Source organism: Salvelinus sp. IW2-2015, linkage group LG1 (genome assembly GCF_002910315.2).
Source record: "Salvelinus sp. IW2-2015 linkage group LG1, ASM291031v2, whole genome shotgun sequence".
Classification (NCBI taxonomy): Eukaryota; Metazoa; Chordata; class Actinopteri; order Salmoniformes; family Salmonidae; genus Salvelinus; species Salvelinus sp. IW2-2015.
The window spans coordinates 11,698,294-11,723,916 of NC_036838.1; the positions used below are offsets into that span (position 1 = coordinate 11,698,294).

At 41.9% G+C, this 25,623-nt stretch overlaps 1 protein-coding gene and 1 long non-coding RNA gene across 2 annotated transcripts in view; both read left to right on the forward strand.

The window, feature by feature from the left end:
• LOC139027903 (uncharacterized) overlaps positions 1-16,771 on the forward strand; it is a 393,207-nt gene extending 376,436 nt beyond the window's left edge. The window contains exons 2-3 of the long non-coding RNA XR_011480062.1: positions 13,836-13,929; positions 16,561-16,771. This is a non-coding gene — a long non-coding RNA (uncharacterized lncRNA). The remainder of the gene's footprint in view (positions 1-13,835; positions 13,930-16,560) is intronic.
• LOC111961284 (growth/differentiation factor 5-like) lies at positions 28-6,302 on the forward strand. The gene is made up of 2 exons (XM_023983441.2): positions 28-1,129; positions 3,054-6,302. Exons 1-2 carry the CDS (start codon positions 376-378, stop codon positions 3,914-3,916), a joined length of 1,617 nt encoding a protein of 538 aa, XP_023839209.1. The 5' UTR covers positions 28-375; the 3' UTR covers positions 3,917-6,302.
• Positions 16,772-25,623: the final 8,852 nt, after the last annotated feature.

Below are 25,623 nucleotides of genomic sequence, written 5' to 3' on the forward strand. Positions count from 1 at the left end.
AACTTTGAGAGAAAAAAACTGCGGTAGCATTACGCCATTCTTCCCTCTTGGAAAAATGGGATTTAAACAAGTCTCTGACAAGATATCTAGCAGAACAGTTGGAGTTTAACGAAGTCAAGTTTTCCCCTCTCAATGCAAACCTTTTTGGACAACTGTTGGCTATATTGGAAACCAAGACCAGCAACAGGACATTTGCATCACTATGGTACTGAATAGCGGATCTGGGAGTAACGGTTTGCATAGTGTATTTTACCATAGAATACTAAATTCTAGTCCACATTTTCACTATTCCAAACTTGTTCATGTTTACTTATTTCAAACGCGAAAAGCCTGTGCGCATTTCTCCCTGGCAAACATTCAAAGGAAGATCAGAGGATGAAAGTCCTGAAACGTCTCCCTCTTTTATTGGGGTGTTGGACTCTCTTATACCTGGAATTTATCCCAGTGTCACTGAGCCATACCGGGACGGCACAGCGCGCAGCCGAGAGCCGAGGCAAGGAGCACGCAGGCGGAGCAGGTAAAGAAGCCAACCCGGGAATCATCTCAACTGCCAGGTCTACGGTAGGAAACTACGGCGTAGCAGGTTGGAAGTCTCCGAGCGCTGCGAGGATCACGCGCATTAGGACAGGACCCCCGCTGATAAAGGGCGAGGCAGCCAAAGCAAAAGCTGTGACATCAGTGTCATCACCACACGGCGTAACGGCGAGCAGCGTTAGTGGAGCTATCAACTTGGGACGCAAGGAGTCTGCGCGCTCTTGGCTACCCGACGGGGATGCTACCAATTTAGCTGCTGTGCCTGCTCTCATGGCGTTGAGCGTGCAAACACGCAAAGGCGGAGATACGCCCAGACAGAGCAAAGGAAAGACTTTCCCCAGAGTTGCAACATCAGCACGAACTGAACAGCATAGAGTCATTGCTGTGCAAAAATACAGCGCTCCGTTAGCCCAAAGGAGTGCCAAAGCAACGGGCAAACTGAGCGACAGAGACCTTCCGAAGCACCCATTGGTGACTCCGCACGACTACATGTTGTCACTGTATTGGTCACTATCCACAGGAGAGGTGAACACCAGCGTGTTGCACGAGGCTGGTATGGCCAACACCATCACCAGCTTTGTGGATAAAGGACAAGGTACACTTTTGATGCCATATAAACAATGAGTGCAATTTAAAAAATTGTCTCATAATAAACGTTAAAAAATCTGCATTACTGCTTGCAATGTCACAATGGCTTATACATTATGGATCAATGGTCCAATAAAGTAGCTGTTTATTTCTGCCAAACGAAAATAGAATCATTATGAAGATTGAGGCTAAATTCTGAATATGCTTACTTATCTTTAAAATGTAGCATTTTGTTAATTTTATAAATAAAACACAACCAAGAGACCAGGTCTCAGAATCAATTGGAGCTGTATGCCTATGCTCATCAAACCAACCTCTCTATTAGAGAGGTAAAGTCAAACTAAAGTCAAAGCAAACTTGAAGCTTGCTATTTGACATAATACTTTTTTACCTTGGTCATGGGTCTGTCACACTGTCAGTAGCCATCTGCATAGCCATTCCATCAGTGATTTGCAGCCTCTAAAGTGTAAAGAAATAGACCATTGGGCTTCAAGTGAAATTATTGGCCTCTATGTAATATTTTCTTTAGTGTGTAAAACTGTTTAAAATGATGTTTAAACGACATTGGTTGAATATTTCTAGCTGCTAAAGATTTACATTTAAAGCACTTAATGTACTTTTAATTTGTACTTTATTTGTATAACGTGTCCTCAGCAAATTGTTGGTGACCTTCATATCGAGTGAACCATTTAGAAATTACAGGGGACCAAAAGTATTGGGACAAATTCACTCATATGTGCATTAAAGTAGTCAAACATTTTATATTTAGTCCCATATTCTTAGCACGCAATGATTACATCAAGCTTGTGACTCTACAAACATGTTGGATGCATTTTCTGTTTGTTTGGTTTGTGTTTCAAATTATTTTGTGCCGAATAGAAATTAACGGTAAATAACGTATCGTATCATTTTGGTGTCACTTTTATTGTAAAAAATAATAGAATATGTTCATAAACACTTATACATTACTGTGGATGCTACCGTGATTATGGATAGTCCTGAATAAATTGTGAATAATGATGAGTGAGAAAGTTATCATACCCTCCAAAAATGCTGACCTCCCCTGTTATTGTAAAGGTGAGAGGTTAGCATGTCTTTGGGGTATGATATCCGTAATCATGGTAGCATACATAGCATCCACACAATACATTATTTACCATACATTTCTATTGGGCACAAAATACTCTGAAACACAACCAAAACAAACAGCAAATGCATTCAACAAGTTTGTAGTCTCAAGCTTGATGTAATCATTGCATGCTAGGAATATGGGACCAAATACTAAACTTTTGACTACTTTAACACATTAGTTAATTTGTCTCAAAAATTTTAGGGGACTATGTACAAAAAGTCCTATCATTTCTAAATGGTTCACCCGATATGGATGAAAACACCCTCAACTTAAAGCTGACAGTCTGCACTTTAACCTCATAATCATTGTGTTATTTCAAATCCAAAGTGCTGGACCACAGAGCCAAACAACAAAAAATGTGTCACCCTCCCAATACTTTTGTAGCTCACCGTAAGTTTTTTTTAAAATCTCAGGTGGGTCTCCTAAACCCACAAATCACTCCACATTGACATAGCCAATTCTCCACTCGTTCTCTATCTTTTGTATTGTTACAGTGATTTTTGGTCCACTCTTAGCAAATGCCATATTACGTAGTGGTAGGTCCACTGGTAAACAGCTGCAGGTTGACATTAATTGTCTGATTATACTTCAATGTGGTCTGTAGTCTGCAAATGTCTGGTTTTAATGTACTTTCGAACGCGTACTGTTCCTGGATGAAAATCCTGGCTTTCATTTGTATATGGCCATGCTTTCCCTCACCAAAAACAAAGAAAACATTATCTTACCTCCTGTGTGTTACCTGAGAAGCCACATTAGCACGTTTTATTCTTACCCTTGACTCTGTCACCTTCTTTTACAGATGACCGTCTTCTCCAGCTGAGAAGACAGAAGTATAATTTCAACATCAGTTCCCTGGAGGAGGAGGGGCTACTGGGTGCCGAGCTGCGCATTCTCAGGAAAAGACTGGCCGACCCACGCAAAGCACTTTCTACTGGCAGAGTTTTCTGCCTGAAGCTTTTCACCTGTGCAGCAGGTAAGCAGAAAGCTACACTGCTCCAAACTCGAACCATCGAGGACCACAATATGCCCAAATGGGAAGTGTTTGACATTTGGAAACTATTCAAGAATTTCCACAATACCGTCCAGCTTTGTTTCGAGCTGGAGGCCTTGGAACAAGGCCGCCCCGTGGACCTCAGGGCAATGGGCTTCAGTCGTCTGGGCAGGCAGACCAAAGAGAAGGCCTTTTTCCTCGTGTTCGGACACACCAAGAAACACGACTTGTTCTACAGCGAGATCAAAGCCCGGTCGGGCCACGACAACAAGACTGTGTACGAGTACCTGTTCACCCAGCGACGTATGCGCCGAGCCCCCACCACCCGTAGCAAGAAACTGGCCAAGAACCCCAAGCCTCGTTGCCACAGGAAGCAGCTACATGTCAACTTCAAGGAGATGGGTTGGGATGATTGGATCATTGCCCCACTGGAGTATGAGGCCTACCACTGCGACGGGGTGTGCGACTTCCCCATCCGCTCGCACCTCGAGCCCACCAACCACGCCATCATCCAGACGCTCATGAACTCCATGGACCCTGACTCGACTCCGCCCACCTGCTGTGTGCCCACTCGCCTCAGCCCAATCAGCATCCTCTACATTGACTCAGCCAATAACGTGGTTTATAAACAGTACGAGGACATGGTGGTGGAGTCCTGTGGCTGCAGGTAGCAGTGGACAAAACATTCACCTGAGACCTTGGTTTTATAGTTCAGCCAGAACCCTACAAGTCAATGGGACTGTGTTTTATTTTTGGAGTAAACAGATTGGTTAATAGTTGTTAGGGAAATATACTTTGAAAGCAACTGACATGAAACTAATAACACAACTCACTTCCTGAGACCTTATTTTATGAGGCGGTTAAGGAATAATATGTACATATCCAATGATGATTTGGCAAGAGATTTGAAACTGTTTAACTAAATTGATCTTCCCAATCCATGCTATTTTCACATCGTATGAATTGATGTCAATGTTTGCTTTTCATAGTGATGCACAAAAATGTAATTCACTTTACTGGTCACAGATTGAACACATTGCTCATTGTTAGTTTAGGATCAAGGAAACTATTTCTTGTATCACAGACCAGTTAATGTATCTCATTGTTATGTTAAAATTGGCATTGCTTTGAACTGCTGTTCCACGACATCAGTTGTTGGATACCTTCACACCTATCTCACTGCCCCTTGTAAAGTACTTGAAACATTGGATGAGAACATCTTCGCGCATTCATGTCAAAATGTCTTGTTTCTCTTGGAGCAATATGATGTAGCCTAACCAGTTCCTTTAATCAAAATGTGCACATGCCAATGGTATTGCCATCTCAAACTGAACTGGTGGGGTTTGGGAAAGGTCATAAATGGTTTGTTGCACACCACAATAATATCTAACAGCTTACAAATCCCATTGATGAAATGTCAAAGATACCTTGAATTTAAGATATGTAAGGCATTGTCACCTTCCACTGAGTTTGTATTCATACAGTGCATTGAAAGTATATTTTGATACAGATACAATATTACAGTACTTTTAAAGTATCTGTCCACTGTTCCAGATATCCATGAAATATTTACCAAGAATTAATTACAATATATATTTAATAGAAGGATGTTAAAATTCTGCTTTTCTCTGTGCTCCTGCTTGGCCTTAGTATAAACAACAGATTGGTTTGGACGTATACCGCTTAAAAAAAGCTGATTTGCCAGCTCAGCCAATGAGACGCTCATACACTTGGATATTCAAATTTGCTACCAACTCCACCTGTGGCAGGGCTGCACGCACTGCCTATAACAGCAATAAATGCAGACTGATTATTTTACAAGCATGATTCATTTCTGTTCATTGCTTTGTCACTATTCCTGATATTTTTGTTGTTAGCTAGCTACTAAGTTAGCTAGACAAGAAGTCGTGATTGGTAGGAGCTAAACTAGCTAGGTAAATAACTGCTGCTACATATATTAGTCAACAACAGCTAACTAGCTTTCCTCTTAACATCCAATTTTTAGTTATAAACCACAAAATGTCAAATAGAAGTGAATGGTGAGATGGTTGTTGTGTGGAGGATCTGATTTGGCTTGCTTTAGTATTGGCTAGCCATCTAGCTAATCTATCCTCGATAGCTAACGTTAGCATGCTAGCTTACTGCTTCTAAACAGCCAGCAGGCCAAATATTACAAACCACATCATTTGAAATAGAAGTGACTGGCGAGATTGTTGTTGTATAAGCTTTATCCTTTTTGCTAACACTAGCTGTGGATTGTTTGGCTTGCTAGCTAGCGTGTGTGCCCTCCTGAGCATGTGTCACCCCTAGTCTCCTTCTCCCCACCAGATAATTTTGGAGGGGGTGGGGGTAGGAAAAAGCTGCTGGACCAATCACAATTGAGCCTGTCCCTGCCAAGGATGATGTCCTTCTCCAAGCAAATTTCAAGCATCTTTTAAAATGGTTTGTTTCAAAAACACGTTTGAGATGGGGTTTTACTGAGTGGGTTTTCTATAATTTATGCGTTGTCCACGACTACAAGTAAAGGTGAGTCAACAACATTATTTGGGTATGACCAAACAGAATATGAGCTTTTAAAAATGTTCACTGGACAGTTTCTTTAAGATGTAAACTTCAAATACATAAAAAAAAAATATTATTTTGATTTTGAATTAAATGAACCTATGTTTGTAAATAAATGTAGATCATGACATTTGGTGGAAATGTTTGTTTGTAACTGAAATTCATTGTGAATGAAATACATTTCTTTGAAGTTGCCTTGTTAAGTGTTTACATCAACACACCAAGCTTAACCTACAAATAATGATGCAGTAACATTTATTTATAGAATGCAATTTTATTCCAGCAGCAGTTACAAACAATAAGGTTGTTTAGGCACCTCAAATAATGTCCCTTCACAGCACTGCTTGGGTCTGAAATTACATTTAAAAAACATTGATAGCAGCCCTAAGCACACATTTCCACACATGGAGCCAGGAAAGGAATATGCAAGTGACTGATCTAAAGCTTATATTATACATTGACAGGTTTCTAGTGATTTAATGTATGAGAATTGAAAATAACAAATAAAAAAACAATTCACTTTACAATACAATGTGTCTTTTGAACTCTTTGAAGGAATGAATTTAGACATGCAGTAAACAGTACATTCATCTATAGTCCAACCTCTAATTGGATTATGCTTTATGAACTATGTCAAGTTTCCTATATGAGGGTATAAATGTGTGCTTTAAGCAGAAACATGAATTGCTTACTGGATCAGGTTTTGATGTAACTATTTGTGGCCTGCGATTGTGGCAAAGTGTCGAACTGTATCCTATTGTACAGGATCAAGTCGTTTTGAAGAGAAAGTTATTGTGCTTCGCAAAGTATTCAGAAACATCCGTGCCATCGTATTACAATATTTTAGAGTAACTTAATTGAACGCATTGTTAATTACAGGTCCATTACACTGTTTAACACTGATATTTTGGGAAATCTTACAAAAGAGTGTAGGACAACCCCGGAACGACAGTTCCTGAGAAGATTACGTTTATAGACTTTTGTGTCTTTGTCCAGGGTAGCTGTTCCTTGTCCTAAAGGTATTTTCAGAAGTTAGCATTTTTGTTGGTTTTACTATCACATCTGTCTAGGCTTCCCTGGCCGATGTTTAACATTCAGTCTTGAATTTCCTTAACAGATGATGTAGGAATTTGTATGACAATAGCTGCAAAAGGAAAACAGACAGGTTTATCTATGACACCTTCACAGTAAATTGGCCAGTGTTAATCTTTCAGTGTAACATCTCTAGTAACATTTCACCATTCTGTGGTGTAAAATAACCCCCAGTGTTGGTGTTAATAAGAGTTATTGTTTTACACTGTGAAGAGTAAAAGGGCGGATTCGGTTATGCTGAGCAGCGGGGCACTGGCAAAAGTGATGAGGGAGGAGCACCCATCTCAAATCGAACAGTAATCTGAACCACACTGTAAAAAAGTTTTTGCGATTAAGTCAAAATAACTCTATTCAAGTCAACTAAATGTGAAAATGTGTTGATTTGACAAATCATGTTAAGTTAAGTTGACTTCAACTCAACAAAAGCTGTAAACATAAAATCAGTTCAGTTAGCAAATAACAATTAGCTCAGACAACTTTAAAATCAGAACTAATAAGCCAAATAAACTAAAACAAGATCCTAGTTGTGTTGACAAAAAATGGCAAGTTATAATAACTACAAGTCATTACATTGTCTTAACTTATAAAATCAAGTTGAATCAGCTATGAACAATTTGACCAGTCAACTTTCAAATCAGACCTAATAAGTCAATAAACTTAAACAAGATCCCAGTTGTGTTGACAAAAAATGACATGTTATATTAACTACAAGTCATTACATTGTCTTAACTTATAAAATCAAATTGAATCAGCTATGAACTATGTGTTCCCTCAACTTTCAAATTAGATCCAATAAGTAAAATGAACTAAATGAAGACAACAGTTGTCTTGACTTTAAATGTCAAGTCAGGATAACAACAATCTGTACATTAACTTAACTTACTTAACTTACTTACTTGATCAAACTTAAGTTAAATTGGCTAAGACCGCGCTCATTTAACTTTTAAGTCAGAACCAAGAAGTCAAATCAGTGGTCTGTGCAACTGCCTCCGGTGCACATGTACTGTTGTGTGGGTTTGAGTCTGGGTTTGAACCTCTTAATTATTGCCCTAATAGTGTACCTATTGTTTAGTAGTGGAAACCGTTTTTTTCTTTTAGAATTTTTTTGTGTTTTTGGAAGAGAGGAGGACCAAGGCGCAGCGTGAAGTGAATACATTCTTCCATTTATTTAAGAAGAAACACTAACCAAACTAATACAAAACAACAAAACGAACTTGACGCTATATATAACAGTGCAGACACAGGCAACTAACACATAAACATAGACAATCACCCACAACCCACAATGACAAAACAGGCTACCTAAATATGGTTCCCAATCAGAGACAACGACTAACACCTGCCTCTGATTGAGAACCATATCAGGCCAAACACAGAAACAGACAAACTAGACATACAACATAGAATGCCCACTCAGATCACACCCTGACCAAACAAAACATATAAACATACAAAGCAAACTATGGTCAGGGCGTGACAGAAGGCCACAATACAGTTCCTTTTTTCATAAGTAAGAATCCCTATGGGGTGCCAACAGTTGTCACAATTGTCCTTTTGTTGATAGGCTTGTTTCAAATGGAATTTGATTGGTGCAACTTTGCTGGAGGGACTTCCCCCATATTCCTTGCAGCCAATAAATTCATTTCTATGTCACATGCAATATCTCATTTTCTAATTTCAGTCACCAATGCAGCAAATGTTAAAGAATATGGATCCACATAGCATGAACTGTGTCAATTGTACGGGCTATTGGTTCATATTGTTTTAGCTGAGGTTTTTACTGCATGAAGGTCTACACATGTGTAACTATGTGTAACTAAGGCCAAGCTGCTTGCTTAGCAAGTAGGCCTATTGCTTATTCCAGTAAGAATAACTGTAGGTTGCTCTGGATAAGAGTGTCTGCTAACTGAGTAAACTGTAGGAGAATGATTTACATATACTATTTCTCTATGCATGCACATGTATTAGAGATACTAATATTGGGCCTAAGCTTTTATGGCTAGCCATCTAACAATTTGTGTTTGGTGAGGCCAATGTAGTGAAAGTAATATGTGTAATGTTAGAAATGGTTATAAAAGAGATTAACTACAAAAAAAAACACTTGGAATGCATCAGATCACCTATCCCATTGTGTGATGTTTGTGTAGTGTGCTCCTTGTTTGCGCGTTGATAGGGGATATAGATCAACCTTAATTTGGTTTAGCACTTGCTCCTTGTAATTCTAGTAATCAATAAATTATTAAACAAAAGTGTATAATGTTTACAATCAAACATATTTTTTATTTACTTTAGCCTTGTCATCCAAGCACAATTTATTTTAGAACTCAGTGGTAATTTATAGGCAGCGGCGCATTTCAGGAAGTGGCTTGATCAAGACCGTGCTCTGGAGGCAAGTAGAAGGGGAAAAAAGTAAGGAACTTGTATGTCGGCCCTGTATTAAAGAACATAAATGGTTAAAGAAAAGTGTGATAAATAAAAACATATACCAATTTCATTTAAGGACCAAAAAACTGACAGCTGTGCCATATAAATTGCAAAATAGTTGGGAAGAGATTTTCGATGTACCCATTCCATGGCACATGGTTTATGAATTGATACGCAAAACAACGCCGGATTCAAAACTTCGAATTTTTCAATTTAAATTACTGTACAAAATTCTTGCAACTAATAGAATGTTATCCTGTTTGGGCTGCAATCCCCACACAGGTACACCTATGACAACTGCCATTTCAAGTGCATGGCGCGAAATTCAAAATCTATTTTTTTTAAATATTTAACTTTCACACATTAACAAGTCCAATACAGCATATGAAAGGTAGACATCTTGTGAATCAAGCCAACATGTCCGATTTTTWAAATGTTTTACAGGGAAGACAAAATATGTAAATCTATTAGCTAACCACGTCAGCAAAAGAGAGCACTTTTCTAACTCCATCAGTTTTTTACTCCGTCACTAGCTATCACTAATTCGACCAAATAAAGTATACATAGCCACTAACCAAGAAACCACTTCATAAGATGACAGTCTGATAACATATTAATTGTATAGCATATGTTTTTTTTGAAAAATGTGCATATTTATGGTATAAATCATAAATTACATTTCAGCTACAATCAGAAATTGCACCGAAAGCAGCCATAACATTTACAGACACCAACGTCAAATAACTAATTACTCATCATAAAACATATCTGAGAAATACATACATTGCAGCAATTGAAAGACAGGATTCTTGTGATTCCAGACAATATTTCCGATTTATTAAATGTTTTACAGCGAAAACAAAATGTAGCGCTATGTTAGCATAGCCACAATAGCCAGACACACTTGGGCGCGCACAACCAGTTGACATGCACGACAGATATATGAAATAACATTATAAATTGGGTCTTACTTTGGCTGATCTTTCATCAGAATGTTGATCAGGGTGTCCTTTGTCCAGATGAGTCGTTGTTTTGAGTCAGGATGGCAACTTTCCCTTCTCACTTAGCATTGGCACTGGTCGACTGGCACGGATTTGTCCAACGTTAAAAAAATCAGAGACCGAAACACGGCAAAACTCCCGAAAAAAATTCAAATAATCTGATTAAACTATATTGAAAAAACATACATTACGATGATATGGTCTCATTTATCAAATAAAAACCCAGCCGGAGATTGTTCCCGTCCAAAACAGCAGCAAAACAGAACACAATATCACTCCCAAGACGCGCGCTTCAGACTTCCGGAAGTGGTTGGTCACGTCAAAGAAATAGCTCTTATTCAACCTCTGAACAAGATATTCACTAAATTTCTTCTCTCATACCCTCTTGACACCCAGAGCAAGGCGTACAGAGTGTACGTAGGGTCTTACGTATAATGACCATGTATAGGCATAACGTTGAAGCGAGCATAGATTTCTGACATTCTACTTCTTGGTCAGGGAAAGTGCTGCCAAATGACTTCTGTACCACTCAGAGAAAAAATTAGAACGGTTTTAGAAACTAGAGATTGTTTTCTATCCAATATTAATKTTAATATGCATATTGTAAGAGCAAAAATTGATTAAGAGGCCGTTTGAAAATTGGCACATATTTTCCAGTTTTTCCAATACGCCCCCTGCAGCCATAACAGGATTTATATATATGGGGTATACAATCTTCCCAGCTCTGCAGATTCTGTTGTGAGGAGGCAGAGTCATTAGATCATTTATTTTGGTATTGTCCATATGTAGCTCGTTTTTGGTCACAGGTCCAGGAATGGCTGAAGAATTGCAACATTTGCCTAGAACTAACGCTACAGATAGCAATACTGGGGGATTTGAAAAGCCATAGTCAATCAATCAATAATATAATAATTATTTTAGCAAAAATGTTTATTTTTAATTTACAATCTGTAGAAGCTATGAGAATAGGAAGGTTCAAGTCTTTTGTGAAGCATCACAGCACAGTTGAAAAATATATGGCAAATAAAAATCCGAAATGGATGATGTTGGAAGATAGATGGGAGGGGTTGAGTGGAACTGAAGGGTGGGACTAATAACAAGATAAACAATGTAGGGCATACGGGATCTGTGAAATGTGTATAGGTGCGGAGCTTTTGTGAAATAGCACAGTTACAAGTGGAAATAAAATTGGATGGACAACAGAAATAGAGGAAGGACTAAGAACAAACAAGAGAGAACTATTATAAAGTAGACTGTGTCTGTAAAATAGGTATAAGATGTATAAATTGAAGGTAAAAGCAGAAGTGTTTATTAGTTTACTCCAATTGGGGGAGCGGTGGTAGGGTTGCGGGGAATAATAATAAAGGTATATTCTTTAAAAAAGTATGTATGTCTATATAGGTATGTGTATGTATATACTGTATGTGTATATGTATGCATGCGTGTATGGATATATATATTTACCCCAAAAAATATGGGGGATTGGAAATGATGCAGACAATTACATTGGAAGCAACATTCTTTCCGCAATATTCAACTGATCCACCCCCTAAATTTTTTAAAAAAAATATAAAATTATAATAATAATAATAAAATTAAAAAAAGACCGTGCTCTGGCAGCTCTTCTACTGCATTCAACAGCTTCCAAGCAGGAGTGAGTAGCTTGGCAAAAGATGAGTATCTCCTTTAAAACAATACAACCACTAGCATGTTATTTACCTACTTGGTAACCTACAAAGTAAACATATTTATTGGGTAAGTTAACTTAACAAGTCCCCTTAAAAAAAAAAAAAGATAACTTTTCAGCACAAGTATAGCGAGGACATTAGCCACTATGTTACATGCTAGCTTGCTGGTTAGCACCGCACAAGCTCCATGTTAAAATTGTAATTTGGTTAAATTTAGAAATAAAAACAGATATTTGGCTACGTTTGGCAAATAGTATTTTACTATATCAGTTTAAATCGGATTATTTGTGCAATTCTGCTACATGTACTGTAGTATAATTGTAGCTAAGCTTGCTGTTATCATGCTGTTAAATAGTACCGCTCTAGCTAGCAGCACACATGGCGCCAACTTGGAGACATGCTGACTAACTTGTCATTTGTTTGATAACCTGTATGACAGTAGCTAGCTACAAAAGCCAACTGTTGCTACTGTAGCTATGCTTGTAGTTATCATTACTATTAGATTGGGTGGTTATCAGTTTATTTTACTATTGTGGTTGTATTCAGTGACTTGCTAACCAAACATCAGATATAGGCATGTGTAGCTAAGTAAATTCTCCAGGGTATGTTGTGGCATTTAGCTAGTATGCTGTTAGCTAGTATTGCCCTATCTAGCATAGTGTTAGTCAGGACCATTAGGACACATCGCTGACTTTGTGCAGGTGCTGGTAAGTTAAAGTGCGTTTAGTTAGCATGACACTAGATAGCACATCTGGTTGGAATTGCACATGTGCAAAAGCTGCTTGTTGACTAGCTTGGAATTAGTTTGATAACCTGCAAAATAGTACAAAGGAAAGATGTTTGCTAACCATGCTTCTAATTAGTATTGGGTTTTAAACCCTTTTTCCTAAATATATGATTTAAAAACCTAAGAATATTTTAATGATTAATTAGCCTAATCTTGCAAGTAGTAATATTAGTATATATTTTGTTATTTTACAAGTGTTATTTCGTAATGAGATATGCTAAATAAACCATTTTATAAAAATGAATTTTGCAGTTAGTAAACAGGTTTACCTAGACAGCACTTATATCTTGAATTCCTAATAAATTTCAGAATAATTTGTTAATAATTAACATATTAACTAAAGTGAATTTTCTTTTTATGTAAACATTCTTTTTTAGATTCTTGGAAATCCAAAAGCATTATTGCTTCAATGGATGAAGTGAAACTGTAAGTACTGCAGACTTGACACATCAAATCAACGCATCCTTATTAGACATTACAAATTGAAGCATGGATATTAGCAAAGAACCTGTCCAGTACCATGTATCCATCAAGACTGTCCATGCACCTTTAAAACAGAAATAGCAATCGAAGCATTTGACTCAACACCGAAGAAATGTTAATGAAACAGTTACTGCTTGTATGAAATGTGACATCTGTAATTTTTTTCATTTCATCAAAAAGGATTATATGCAAGAAGAGATTCAGAAAATAAGTCCTGATTGGGTAACTGTTGATGCAGCAATGATGACTACCTTCTCATTAAGAAGAAAGGAGATTGTGGAAGATGAGCCCCTTGTGATTGACATCAGATCTAGATGGCCAGCGCTGTTCACAGACAGACAAGTAAGTGCTTATTTAAAATCTGCAAAAGGACCACTTAGATTTTCTGTGATTGTTGAAATTAATAACACACAATTTATCTTACCACAAGAGCTTGTCTCCCTTCAGACCTTGGTGCATTTTGAGATAAAGGTGATTAGAGGACACAAGGATCTACCTAAGTTATCAATGTAATACGCTTTCCAAAAAATTATTTTATCTGTAGTGCTCTTAGTGTCACGTTCCTGACCTATTTTCTGTTGTTTTGTATGTGTTAGTCGGTCAGGGCGTGAGTGTGGGTGGGCATTTCTATGTTTTGTGTTTCTATTGTTTAGTCTGGTAATCAGCCTTATATGGTTTCTCAATCAGAGACAGGTGTTTTACGTTTTCCTCTGATTGAGAACCATATATAGGTGGCTGTTCACACTGTTTGTTTGTGGTGGTTGTCTCCTGTGTCTGTGTATATGTTTGCACATACGGGACTGTTTCGTTCGTTGTCGTTCGTGTCTTTTCGTTCGTCGTTCGTTGTTGTGTTTGTAGTAAGTACTTGTTCATTCGTTCTTCGTGTTTCATGTAAGTTCGTCGTTCTAAGTCTGTCTACTTTCGTTTGTTATTTTGTATCATTTCAAGTATAGTTCGTTTTGTTCTTGTTGAAATAAACTTCAGTATGTCATTTCAACGCGCTGCACCTTGGTTTAATCCCTGCTCCTCTCTTCGTATGAAGAGAGAGAGGAACGCCGTTACAGAACCACCCACCAATCCAGAACCAAGCAGCGTAATTTCGAGCAACGGGCAAGTATAACAGGACTCGTGGAGTTGGGAGCAAATATTTAACGGAGAAGGACATGGGCTAAAATTGGAGTGAATCGCCGCCCATGGGAACAGCTGGAGGCAGCTCGGAGAGCGGAGGAAACGCAGAGAGGAACCGGCGTTATGAGGACGCGTCTAGCACGGAAGCCTGAAAAGCCGTGAGTATACCAAACATTTCTTGGGGGCGGCTAAGAGATAGTGGGCCAAGGGCAGGTAGGAGACCTGCGCCCACTTCTCAGGCTAACCGTGGAGAGCGGGAGTACGGGCAGACACCGTGTTACGCAGTAGAGCGCACGGTGTCTCCTGTACGTGTGCATAGGCCGGTGCGGGTTATCCACCTCCCCGCATGGTAGGGCTAGATGGGCATTGAGCCAGGTGTCATGAGGCCGGCTCAACGCGTCTGGTCTCCAGTGCGTCTCCTCGGGCCGGCATACATGGCACCTGCCTTATGCATGGTTCCCCGGTTCGCCTACATAGCCCGGTGCGGGTTTATCCACCTCCCCGCACTGGGGCGACCCGGAGATTCAACCAGGTAAGTTGGGCAGGCTCAATGCTCAAGAGAGCCAGTACGCCTGCACGGTCCGGTATTTCCGGCGCCACTCCCCGCCCCAGTCAGTACCAACAGTGCCTACACCACGCACAAGGCTTCCAGTGCGTTTCCAGAGCCCTGTTCCTCCTCCACGCACTCTCCCTATGGTGCGTGTATCCAGTTTGGTGCCTCCAGTTCCGGCACCACGCACTAAGCCACCTGTGCGTCTCCTGAGTCGGTACACACTGTTACTTCTCCCCGTACTAGTCCTGATGTGCGTGCACTCAGCCCGGTGCCACCAGTGCCGGTACCACGCACCAGGCACAGATACGCTTTGAGAGTCCAGTGTGCCCTGTCCCTGCTTCCCGCACTAGCATGAAGGTGCGTGTCCTTAGCCCGGTGCCTCCAGTTTCCGGCACCACGCACCAGGTCTACAGTGCGCCTTATCCGGCCAGAGCCATCCGTCTCCCAGCGCCATCTGAGCATCCGTCCCCAGCGCATTGAGCCATCGTCTCCCCAGCGCCATCTGAGCCATCGTCTCCCCAGTGCCATCTGAGCCATCCGTCTCCCCAGCGCCATCTGAGCCAGTCGTCCCCAGCGCCATCTGAGCCATCCGTCTCCCCAGCGCCGTCTGAGCCATCCGTCTGCCAGTGCCGTCTGAGCCATCGTCTGCCCGAGCCGTTAGAGCCCCGTCTGTCCCGAGCCGTCAGAGCGAAAGTCAGTCAGGAGCCGCTAGAGCCATTCGTCAGACAGGATCTGCCAGAGCCGCCAACCAGACAGGATCTGCCAAGCCGACAACAGACAGGATCTGCCAGAGCCGCCAACCAGACAGGATCGCCAGAGCCGCCAACCAGACAGGATCTGCCAGAGCGCCAACCAGACAGGATCTGCCAGAGCCGCCAACCAGACAGGATCTGCCAGAGCGCCACCAGACAGGATCTGCAGAGAGCCGCCAACCAGACAGACTGCCAGAGCCGCAACCAGACAGGATCTGCCAGAGCCGCAGCCAGACAGGATCTGCCAGAGCCGCCAGTGTGCCATGAGCGTCCAGAGCCGTCAGCCTGCATGAGCGTCCAGAGCCGTCAGCCTGCCATGAGCGTCCAGAGCCGTCAGCCTGCCATGAGCGTCCAGCGCCGTCAGCTGCCATGAGCGTCAGAGCCGTCAGTCACCATGAGCTGCTCCTCAGCCCTAAGCTGTTAGTAATTCAGACTGCCCCTCAGTCCAGAGCTGTCTCTCTGTCCAGAGCTGCCCTTCAGTCCGGAGTTGCCCCTCTATCCTGAGCTACCTCTCTATCCTGAGCTACCTCCTCTGCTACCTGAGCTACCTTCTAATCCCGACTACTCACTTCCTGAGCTACCTTGTCCCGGAGCTGTCCCTTATTCTGGTGTTGCCCCTTAATTTAGGTGGGGTTATTTGGAGGGTGGTCATTTTGAGGAGGCTAAGGAAGCTGGGATTGACTATGGTGGGGTGGGGACCTCGTCCAGAGCCTGAGCCACCACCGTGGTSAGATGCCCACCCAGACCCTCCCCTAGACTTTGTGCTGGTGCGCCCGGAGTTCGCACCTTGAGGGGGGGGTTATGTCACGTTCCTGACCTATTTTCTGTTGTTTTGTATGTGTTAGTCGGTCAGGGCGTGAGTGTGGGTGGGCATTTCTATGTTTTGTGTTTCTATGTTTAGGTCTGGTAATCAGCCTTATATGGTTCTCAATCAGAGACAGGTGTTTTACGTTTTCCTCTGATTGAGAACCATATATAGGTTGGCTGTTCACACTGTTTGTTTGTGGGTGGTTGTCTCCTGTGTCTGTGTATATGTTTGCACCATACGGGACTGTTTCGTTCGTTCGTTTGTTTTGTAGTAAGTACTTGTTCATTCGTTCTTCGTGTTTCATGTAAGTTCGTCGTTCTAAGTCTGTCGACTTTCGTTTTGTTATTTTGTATCATTTCAAGTATAGTTCGTTTTGTTCTTGTTGAAATAAACTTCAGTATGTCATTTCAACGCGCTGCACCTTGGTTTAATCCCTGCTCCTCCTCTTCGTATGAAGAGAGAGAGGAACGCCGTTACACTTAGGCTGGGTGTAAAAACTCTGACTGTTTATAGGTCACACAAATGCAGGGTTTCACTCACATTTTCTGTTGTCAAATATGGCTATAAACCATTGTTGTTTTCAAAGTATTTCTGTCATTTAGTTTCATAGCTTGACTCTGAATCCCTTAACTTTATATAACAATGAACAAAATCAAGATATATTTCCCACAAATCAGTATATGTACTGTAGCTCCATTGCCATGGTAACACTTTGGTCTGAATGAAAGTGGCAGTGGATCATTGTAATCACTTTCCTACATTAAATGCTTATAGGTATTTTTAACAAGTGTTTTTGAGTTTTGTAGCAATGTAATTGGCTATTTTGCTTGATCATCAATATTGGGGATGAGACCAAAACATTGACAACCACATTAACAATGTCGTAAAACAGTCAATTGTGCTTTTGTTGTTAGAGTTCCAATCAAGGGAAGAAAGAGGTTGTGCTCCGAGGCTTGCCATACTTCCTGTGTAATCGGCCTGTGTGTAGCTGGTGTAGAGAGTCAGGACAGCAGATATGAGTAATCAACGTATTTACTCAGGTATTCACAAATACAACACAATATACCGAGCCCACAATAACAGACCGTATACAAGACAAACAATTACTCACAAACAAACATGGGGGAACAGAGGGTTAAATAATGAACAAGTAATTGGGGAATTGAAATCAGGTGTGTAAGACAAAGACAAACCAAATGGAAAATGAAAAGTGGATCGGCGATGGCTAGAAGGCCGGTGACGTCGACAGCCGAATGCCGCCAGAACAAGGAGAGGGACCGACCTCGGCGGAAGTCGTGACATCCTGTGACAAGACCCTACCAATTTTTTGAAGACGTGAGGTATACAACCCTACAACATAACCTTATGCTTTCTCCTAGGAGTGAAATTTCCTATGAATGTTCCTATGAATGTCTGTCGCCATCTGAAGTGATTATAACACACAGGCCAAATCAAATGTGAACCAACTACAGTATTTAAGGACATCTCTTTTAGCAAGGTTTTATTTGTTCTACTTTTACTCAACCTTTCTCCCTTGCTAGACATTCAGTTGAGAATAGTGATTTAGCATGCTTTTTGTCCAGAAGAAACTAAATCTTTATCTTGGACAACTTTATCTTGGACTGCAAAGCAAAAATCAGGACCATACATTAAACACAATACTAGGTTTGGCTGATAATGCCTAACTACCATGTAAACAACTATTGATAGCTGTTGTCGATGGTTGTGAGATGTAATTATGCTCAAGCTTTAGCATATTTGAACGTATCACACATCCCTGGTGTACTGTATGGCAGCACACAGTACTGCAGTGCCTTTAGTGACATGTTAAATTCCCTATTGTTAGACAATTAACAGAATTAAAGTGGCATTGTGAGGAATTCCAAATGATATACAAAAGCTGTAAAAATTATATTTCTTGTTTTTGAAATATAAAAAAGGGATTTTGATATTACAATTAATCCCTACACCATGCAGTGCTGATTTTGCCATTTGAACAAGAATTGCAATCAGTTTTGCTTCAACATTGTTCATCATTGGGCCGGTCCTTCTTCAATATAAACTTTGCATTTTAGGCTGTGCTTTTGTGTAACAAATGAATTGCTTATTGTAGGGAATCATTGTCCTATCTAACTTTAACTTTTAAATATCTAGAAATATAGTTTTTACAGCTTTTGTAAGCTGATCATTTAAAAAGAAAGTAGTCGAGGCGGAATTGTACAAGTGCACCTTTTAATATAATGAATGTTGTGGAAAGAGCTGATTGCCAAAACAGCACTAAATGATAGATGAGGCTTTACATGGTTTCCCCCTCATTTTCAGTGTTGGATGAACATTGGCCTTTGCGGCGCTATAGCGGACAATAAATTGTTTTTTGCAAATAGATAAAGGAATGACATGTTTTACCTCAACTAAGAATGCATTCTATCAAGACCTGGGAGCAATCATGGTTGTTTTACGCGCTTAAACCTCTCTAGACTAGATGGAACGCTACCGTCCCACCTGACCAACATCCAGTGAAAGTGCAGGGCGCCAAATTCAAACTACAGAATTGTAAATATTTAACATTCTTGAAAATACACATGCAATATAAAGCTTACACTTCTGGTTCTAATCCAGCCACGGTGGCAGATTTCAAAACGGCTTCGACGAAAGCAAACCATGCGATTATCGTCACGTTCCTGACCTGTTTTCTGTTAGTTTTTGTATTGTGTTAGCTGGTCAGGACGCTGAGTTTGGGTGGGCAGTCTATGTTTTCTGTTTCTATGTTGGTTTGGGTACCTAATATGGTTCTCAATTAGAGGCAGTGGGTTTTTCATCTCCTCTGATTGAGAATCATATTAAGGTAGGTGTTGCACATTGTTTGTCATGGGTGGTGTCTCCTGTGTTAGTGTCAGTCTATGTGCACCATACGGGACTGTTTCGTTTGTTTGTTCATTTTGTTTGTTCGGTTTTTATGTAGTCATTTCCCTGTTCGTGCGTTCTTCGTGTACATGTAAGTTCTACGTCCAGGTCTGTCTACATTCGTTTTGTTATTTTGTTAGTTAATTCAAGTATAGTTCGTTTTTTGTCTTCGTTGTTTGTCGTGTCTAAATAAATATCATGTCTAAGTATCACGCCTGCGTCTTGGTTCAATCCATGCTCCTTCCCTTCGGATGGAGAGGAAGAGGGGAACCGTTACAGAACCACCCACCACAACAGAACCAAGCCGCGTGAGTTCGAGCAGTGGACATGGGAGGACGTGTTAAATGAAAAGGTTGCTACACATGGGAGAGATCCGAGCTGGAAGAGATCGCCTCCATGGGAACAGCTGGAGGCGATTAGGAGAGCGGTGGCAACGGGAGAGAGAGACCGGATTTATGAAGGTACGCGGCTAGCACGGAAGCACGTGAAGAAACCCAAAAATGTCTTGGGGGGGGCTAAGAGGTAGTGGGCCAAGGGCAGGTAGGAGACCTGCGCCCACTTCCAGGCTAACCGTGGAGAGCGGGAGTACGGGCAGACCCGTGTTACGCAGTAGAGCGCACGGTGTCCTCTGTACGTGTGCATAGCCCGGTGCGGGTTATTCCACCTCCCCGCACTGGTAGGGCTAGATTGAGCATGAGCCAAGTGCCATGAAGCCGGCTCTACATATCTGGCCACCAGTGCGTCTCCTTGGGCCGGCTTACATGGCACCAGCCTTACGCATGGTGTCCCCGGTTCGCCTACATAGCCCGGTGCGGGTTATTCCACCTCCCCGCACTGGCGGGCGACGGGAGCATTCAACCAGGTAAGGTTGGGCAGGCTCAATGCTCAAGGGAGCCAGTACGCCTGCACGGTCCGGTATTCTCGGCGCTACCTCCCGCCCCAGCCCAGTACCACCAGTGCCTACACCACGCACCAGGCTTCCAGTGCGTTTCAGAGCCCTGGTCCTCCTCCACGCACTCTTCCTATGGTGCGTGTCTCCAGCCCAGTGCCTCCAGTTCCGGCACCACGCACTAAGCCACCTGTGCGTCTCCAGAGCCCTGTACACACTGTTCCTCTCCCCGTACTCGTCCTGATGTGCGTGCCCTCAGCCCGGTGCCACCAGTGCCGGTACCACGCACCAGGCAAATAGTACGCTTTGAGAGTCCAGTGTGCCCTGCCCTGCTCCCCGCACTAGCATGAAGGTGCGTGTCCTTAGCCCGGTGCCTCCAGTTCCGGCACCACGCACCAGGTCTACAGTGCGCCTTATCGGCCAGAGCCATCCGTCTCCCCAGCGCCATCTGAGCCATCCGTCTCCGCAGCCCATCTGAGCCATCCGTCTCCCCAGCGCCATCTGAGCCATCCGTCTCCCCAGCGCCATCTGAGCCATCCGTCTCCCCAGCGCCATCTGAGCCATCCGTCTCCCCAGCGCCATCTGAGCCATCCGTCTCCCAGCGCCATCTGAGCCATCCGTCCCCAGCGCCGTCTGAGCCATCCGTCTGCCCAGTGCCGTCTGAGCCATCCGTCTGTCCCGAGCCATTCGTCAGACAGGATCTGCCAGAGCCGCAACCAGACAGGATCTTCCAGAGCCGCTAACCAGACGGATCTGCCAGAGCCGCTAACCAGACAGGATCTGCCAGAGCCGCCAACCAGACAGGATCTGCCAGAGCCGCCAACCAGACAGGATCTGCCAGAGCCGCCAACCAGACAGGATCTGCCAGAGCCGCCAACCAGACAGGATCTGCCAGAGCCGCCAACCAGACAGGATCTGCCAGAGCCGCCAACCAGACAGGATCTGCCAGAGCCGCCAGTGAGCCATGAGCAGCCAGAGCCGTCAGCCAGCCATGAGCGTCTAGAGCCGTCACCAGCCATGAGCGTCAGAGCCGTCAGCGAGCCATGAGCGTCCAGAGCCGCCAGTAGCCATGAGCGTCCAGAGCCGTCAGCCAGCCATGAGCGTCCAGAGCGTCAGCCAGCCATGAGCGTTCAGAGCCGTCAGCCAGCCCGAAGCTGCAGTAATCCGGAACTGCCCCTCAGTCCAGAGCTGTCTCTCTGTCCGAGCTGCCTTCAGTCCGGAGTTGCCCTCTATCCTGAGCTATCTCTCTATCCTGAGCTACCTCTCTATCCTGAGCTACCTCTCTATCCGACCTACCTCCTGTCCTGAGCTACCTTGTCCCGGAGCTGTCCCTTATCTTGGTGTTGCCCCTTATATTAGGTGGTTTGGAAGAGGGTGGTCATTCAGGGGGAGAGTAAGCTGGGATTGACTATGTGGGGTGGGGACCTCGCCCTGAGCCTGAGCCACCACCGTGGTCAGATGCCCACCCAGACCCTCCCCTAGACTTTGTTGGTGGTGCGTTCGGAGTACGCACCTTGAGGGGGGGGGGTTATGTCACGTTCCTGACCTAGTTTTCTGTTAGTTTTTGTATGTGTTAGTCTGTCAGGACGTGAGTTTTGGGTGGACATGTTTTTGTTTCTATGTTGGTTTGGGTACCTTATATGGTTCTCAATTAGAGGCAGGTGGTTTTCATCTCCTCTGATTGAGAACATATAAGGTAGGTGTTTCACATTGTTTGTCGTGGGTGGTTGTCTCCTGTGTTAGTGTCAGTCTATGTTGCACCATACGGGACTGTTCGGTTTATTTGTTCATTTTGTTCGTTCGGTTTTATGTAGTCATTTCCCGTTTGTGCGTTCTTCGTGTTACATGTTAAGTTCTTACGTCCAGGTCTGTCTACATTCGTTTTGTTATTTTGTTAGTTAATTCAAGTATAGTTCGTTTTTTGTCTTCGTTGTTTTGTCGTGTCTAAATAAATTTTATGTCTAAGTATCACGCTGCGTCTTGGTTCAATCCATGCTCCTCCTCTTCGGATGAAGAGGAAGAGGAGAACCGTTACATTATCTGAGGACAGCACCCCATCAAACAAACACAGACAATCATATTTCATCCCGCCAAGCGCGACACAAAACTCAGAAATAACGATATAATTCATGCCTTACCTTTGAAGAGCTTCGTCTGTTGGCACTCCAATATGTCCCATAAACATCGCAAATGGTCCTTTTGTTCGATTAATTCCGTCGTTATATCTCCAAAATGTCCATTTATTTGGCGTGTTTGATACAGAAAAACACAGATTCCAACTCGCGCAACATGACTACAAAAAATCAAATAAGTTACCTGTAATATTTGTCCAAACATTTCAAACAACTTTCCTAATACAACTTTAGGTATTTTTACGTAAATAATCGATACAATTTAAGATGGGATAAACTGCGTTCAATAGCGGATAAAAACAAAGTGGAGCGAGCTTTCAGGTCGGGCGCCCCAACCACAACAATACACTAGACTCGACTCTCGTTCTGAACAGCCCTACTTCTTCATTACACAAAGGAAAAACATCAACCAATTTCTAAAGACTGTTGACATCCTGTGGAAGCGATAGGAACTGCAAGCAAGTGCCTTAGAAATCCAGATCCACATAGAAACCCCTTTGAAAACACTGTCACCTCAATTTTTTTTATGCTGGATGGTTTGTCCTTGGGGTTTCGCCTGCCAAATAAGTTCTGTTATACTCACAGACATCATTCAAACAGTTTTAGAAACTCCAGAGTGTTTTCTATCCAAATCTACTAATATATTTGCATATCTACTAATAGACTGCATATCCTAGCTTCTGGGCCTGAGTAGCAGGCAGTTTACTTTGGGCATGCTTTTCATCCGGACGTGAAAATACCGCCCCCTAGCCTAGAGAGGTTTAAGGACCATGCTTGTTTACTGGCGCAACGCTCTTGACCATTAGGCTGTCTGCCACCCCACTTGCCTGCATCAATATACAACAGTACATTTGCAGATAGTTTCACAGAAAAATTGTATTGGAAGATGCTTTGTAAGGAAATCCTTCTAATCTTTGCCTATTTTTGTTCTGTTTTTCGGTATCCTTATCGTTGTGGATGGAGCTGCAGCAGATGACCCAATGCCAGCTGACAATGTGGACGTTGCCCTTGTGATAGAAGGGCCGGTGATCATGAGCTTCACAATGTCCCAAATGCCTTTGCCGCTTTGATTGGACTTCTTTATTGTCTGACCATGGATTACCCAAAATGTTTGAAGTATGCTTTTGAGGTAGTTCAGAAAATATTCTTGAAGATTCGTGCAGAAAACTCTACAGCAAAAGTGCATGGGCTGAAGAACCGTCTTCTTCGTTCTTCTTTGTCAACTAATTGGTGTGTTTTTGTTTTACTCACAGTAGTTGAGTTTATTACTCTGACAACAATGTTGTTATTTGCCTAAATATTACAAATCTCAGTTTTGGGAAGACTTAAGTTACCCTATTTTTACGTGTGACCTTCAGTCTACAAACTACAACCGTCTTTTGTTAAAGACCATTGATTTGCTGTCATCTCTTCCCATTAACTACAGTGCATTCTGAAAATGTTTCCATTTTTCACACTCAACACCAACTTGTCTTAGAAACCATACGGAAGGTTGTCTTTGCTCAGTGTTTGAATTTTTATTTACGTGCAATAAAACCGTGTTTGAATGGTGCCATTTACACATGTGTATGTGCTTATTGGACAGTGGAATAAGAGTAGAAACATAATTTAGAATCGACCTACATCGCCTAATTTAGAATCACCGATAAAATAAGGCAACTGATTAAAAGGAGGAAGTCAACATGGAATAAAAATTGGTGTTCTCGTTGTAGTGGAGGGTTCTCAAACAGACAACCCATTGCCAGCTGGAATTGTAAACATTCTCTTGTGATAAAGCATGTGATCATACATGAGATCTAGAACACCCCAAACGGCTTGCTCTGCACTGATGTAATGAGCGTTTAGGGCATGTTTATTATTACTAGGTTAACATTACTTATTACCCGTAAATTATTGTAATAAGAAGTTTTTCTAAAATTGCAACTGGACTTTGATTGTATTCATGTTCTGTTATCAAACATTGAAAGCATATTCATTTTGGGAGTTATCACTGACCTTGTAAACCACAAAGACGGTGCATATATATTTTTATTTTCTATTTGTAGAGTTGCTTGTGAAGTATTTGGGTGACTATACTTGCAAACCTATTCTATACAATGACATCTTCAAAAACAAGCTTTTTCAAGTCATGTACCTGCGTGCAGGGATGTTCTTTAGTATGAGTCAAATTATGAGTTTGATTCTGGATTAAGTCAGAGTCCTGGTGGTTGATTTTTGAGCAAAACACTGGGGTTCACATAACCTCAATGTTATTTACTGTTACGCTCGTCGAAAGGAGTGGACCAAAGCGCAGCGTGGAAAGTGTTCATGATTTTATTTATAAAAAAACACTCAAACAAAATAACAAAGCGAAAAACGAAAGCGAACAGTTTTGTCAGGTACAGACACTAACCAGAAAACAAGATCCCACAAAACCCAAAAGGAAAATGACAACTTATATATGATCCCCAATCAGAGACAACGATAGACAGCTGCCTCTGATTGGGAACCATACTCAGCCAAAAACACAAAGAAATAGAAAACAGATTTTCCCACCCGAGTCACACCCTGACCTAACCAAACATAGAGAATAATAAGGATCTCTAAGGTCAGGGTGTGACATTTACGCAGTCAAAGAAGTGTAATGGCATTATTTGCTACATTTTAGTTTTATTTAGCATGTTATTTTCATTTGGCATATATGCTTTAGAATGTCAATTATTGAATAGAAGTACTTTTTTGCAACTAAATGTTTTATTTAGCATAATGAATACATCCCAGCTAACGTTACATGACTGAACAAGGTGTAGCCCCAACAAAGTCCAAGTCAAGACACAAGTCATTATAATCAGGACTCGAATCAGACTTGTGTACTACAGCACTGCTTGCATGGATGACTTAAAACGTTATGTGTGCTCGGTACCAGTAAACAAGTTTCTAATGTTTAAGAAGTGCCACTTGTTTCAGAGGTGCCACTGATGACATTGTGATATAGAAAACCTACAAATAGTACTGGAAATGTTTACACACACACAAAAAAAAAGTTTGACAAAACATTTATCTTAAAAAAAAGAAATCTTAGCTGATATTGGTTAAAAGATCATTTACAGATCAGTGACAGCAGAATTTGTCTGCCTGTTTTAAATGCACCCAAAGACATGCATCTCAAAATGCATTCTAGGGAACAATACATTGT

Bases quoted from the DNA above. Each gene is read 5' to 3' on its own strand.
- LOC111961284 (XM_023983441.2), top strand. From the start codon at position 376: ATGAAAGTCCTGAAACGTCTCCCTCTTTTATTGGGGTGTTGGACTCTC. The intron at 1,130-3,053 runs GTACACTTTTGA...CTTCTTTTACAG, and splicing joins CTTTGTGGATAAAGGACAAG to ATGACCGTCTTCTCCAGCTG.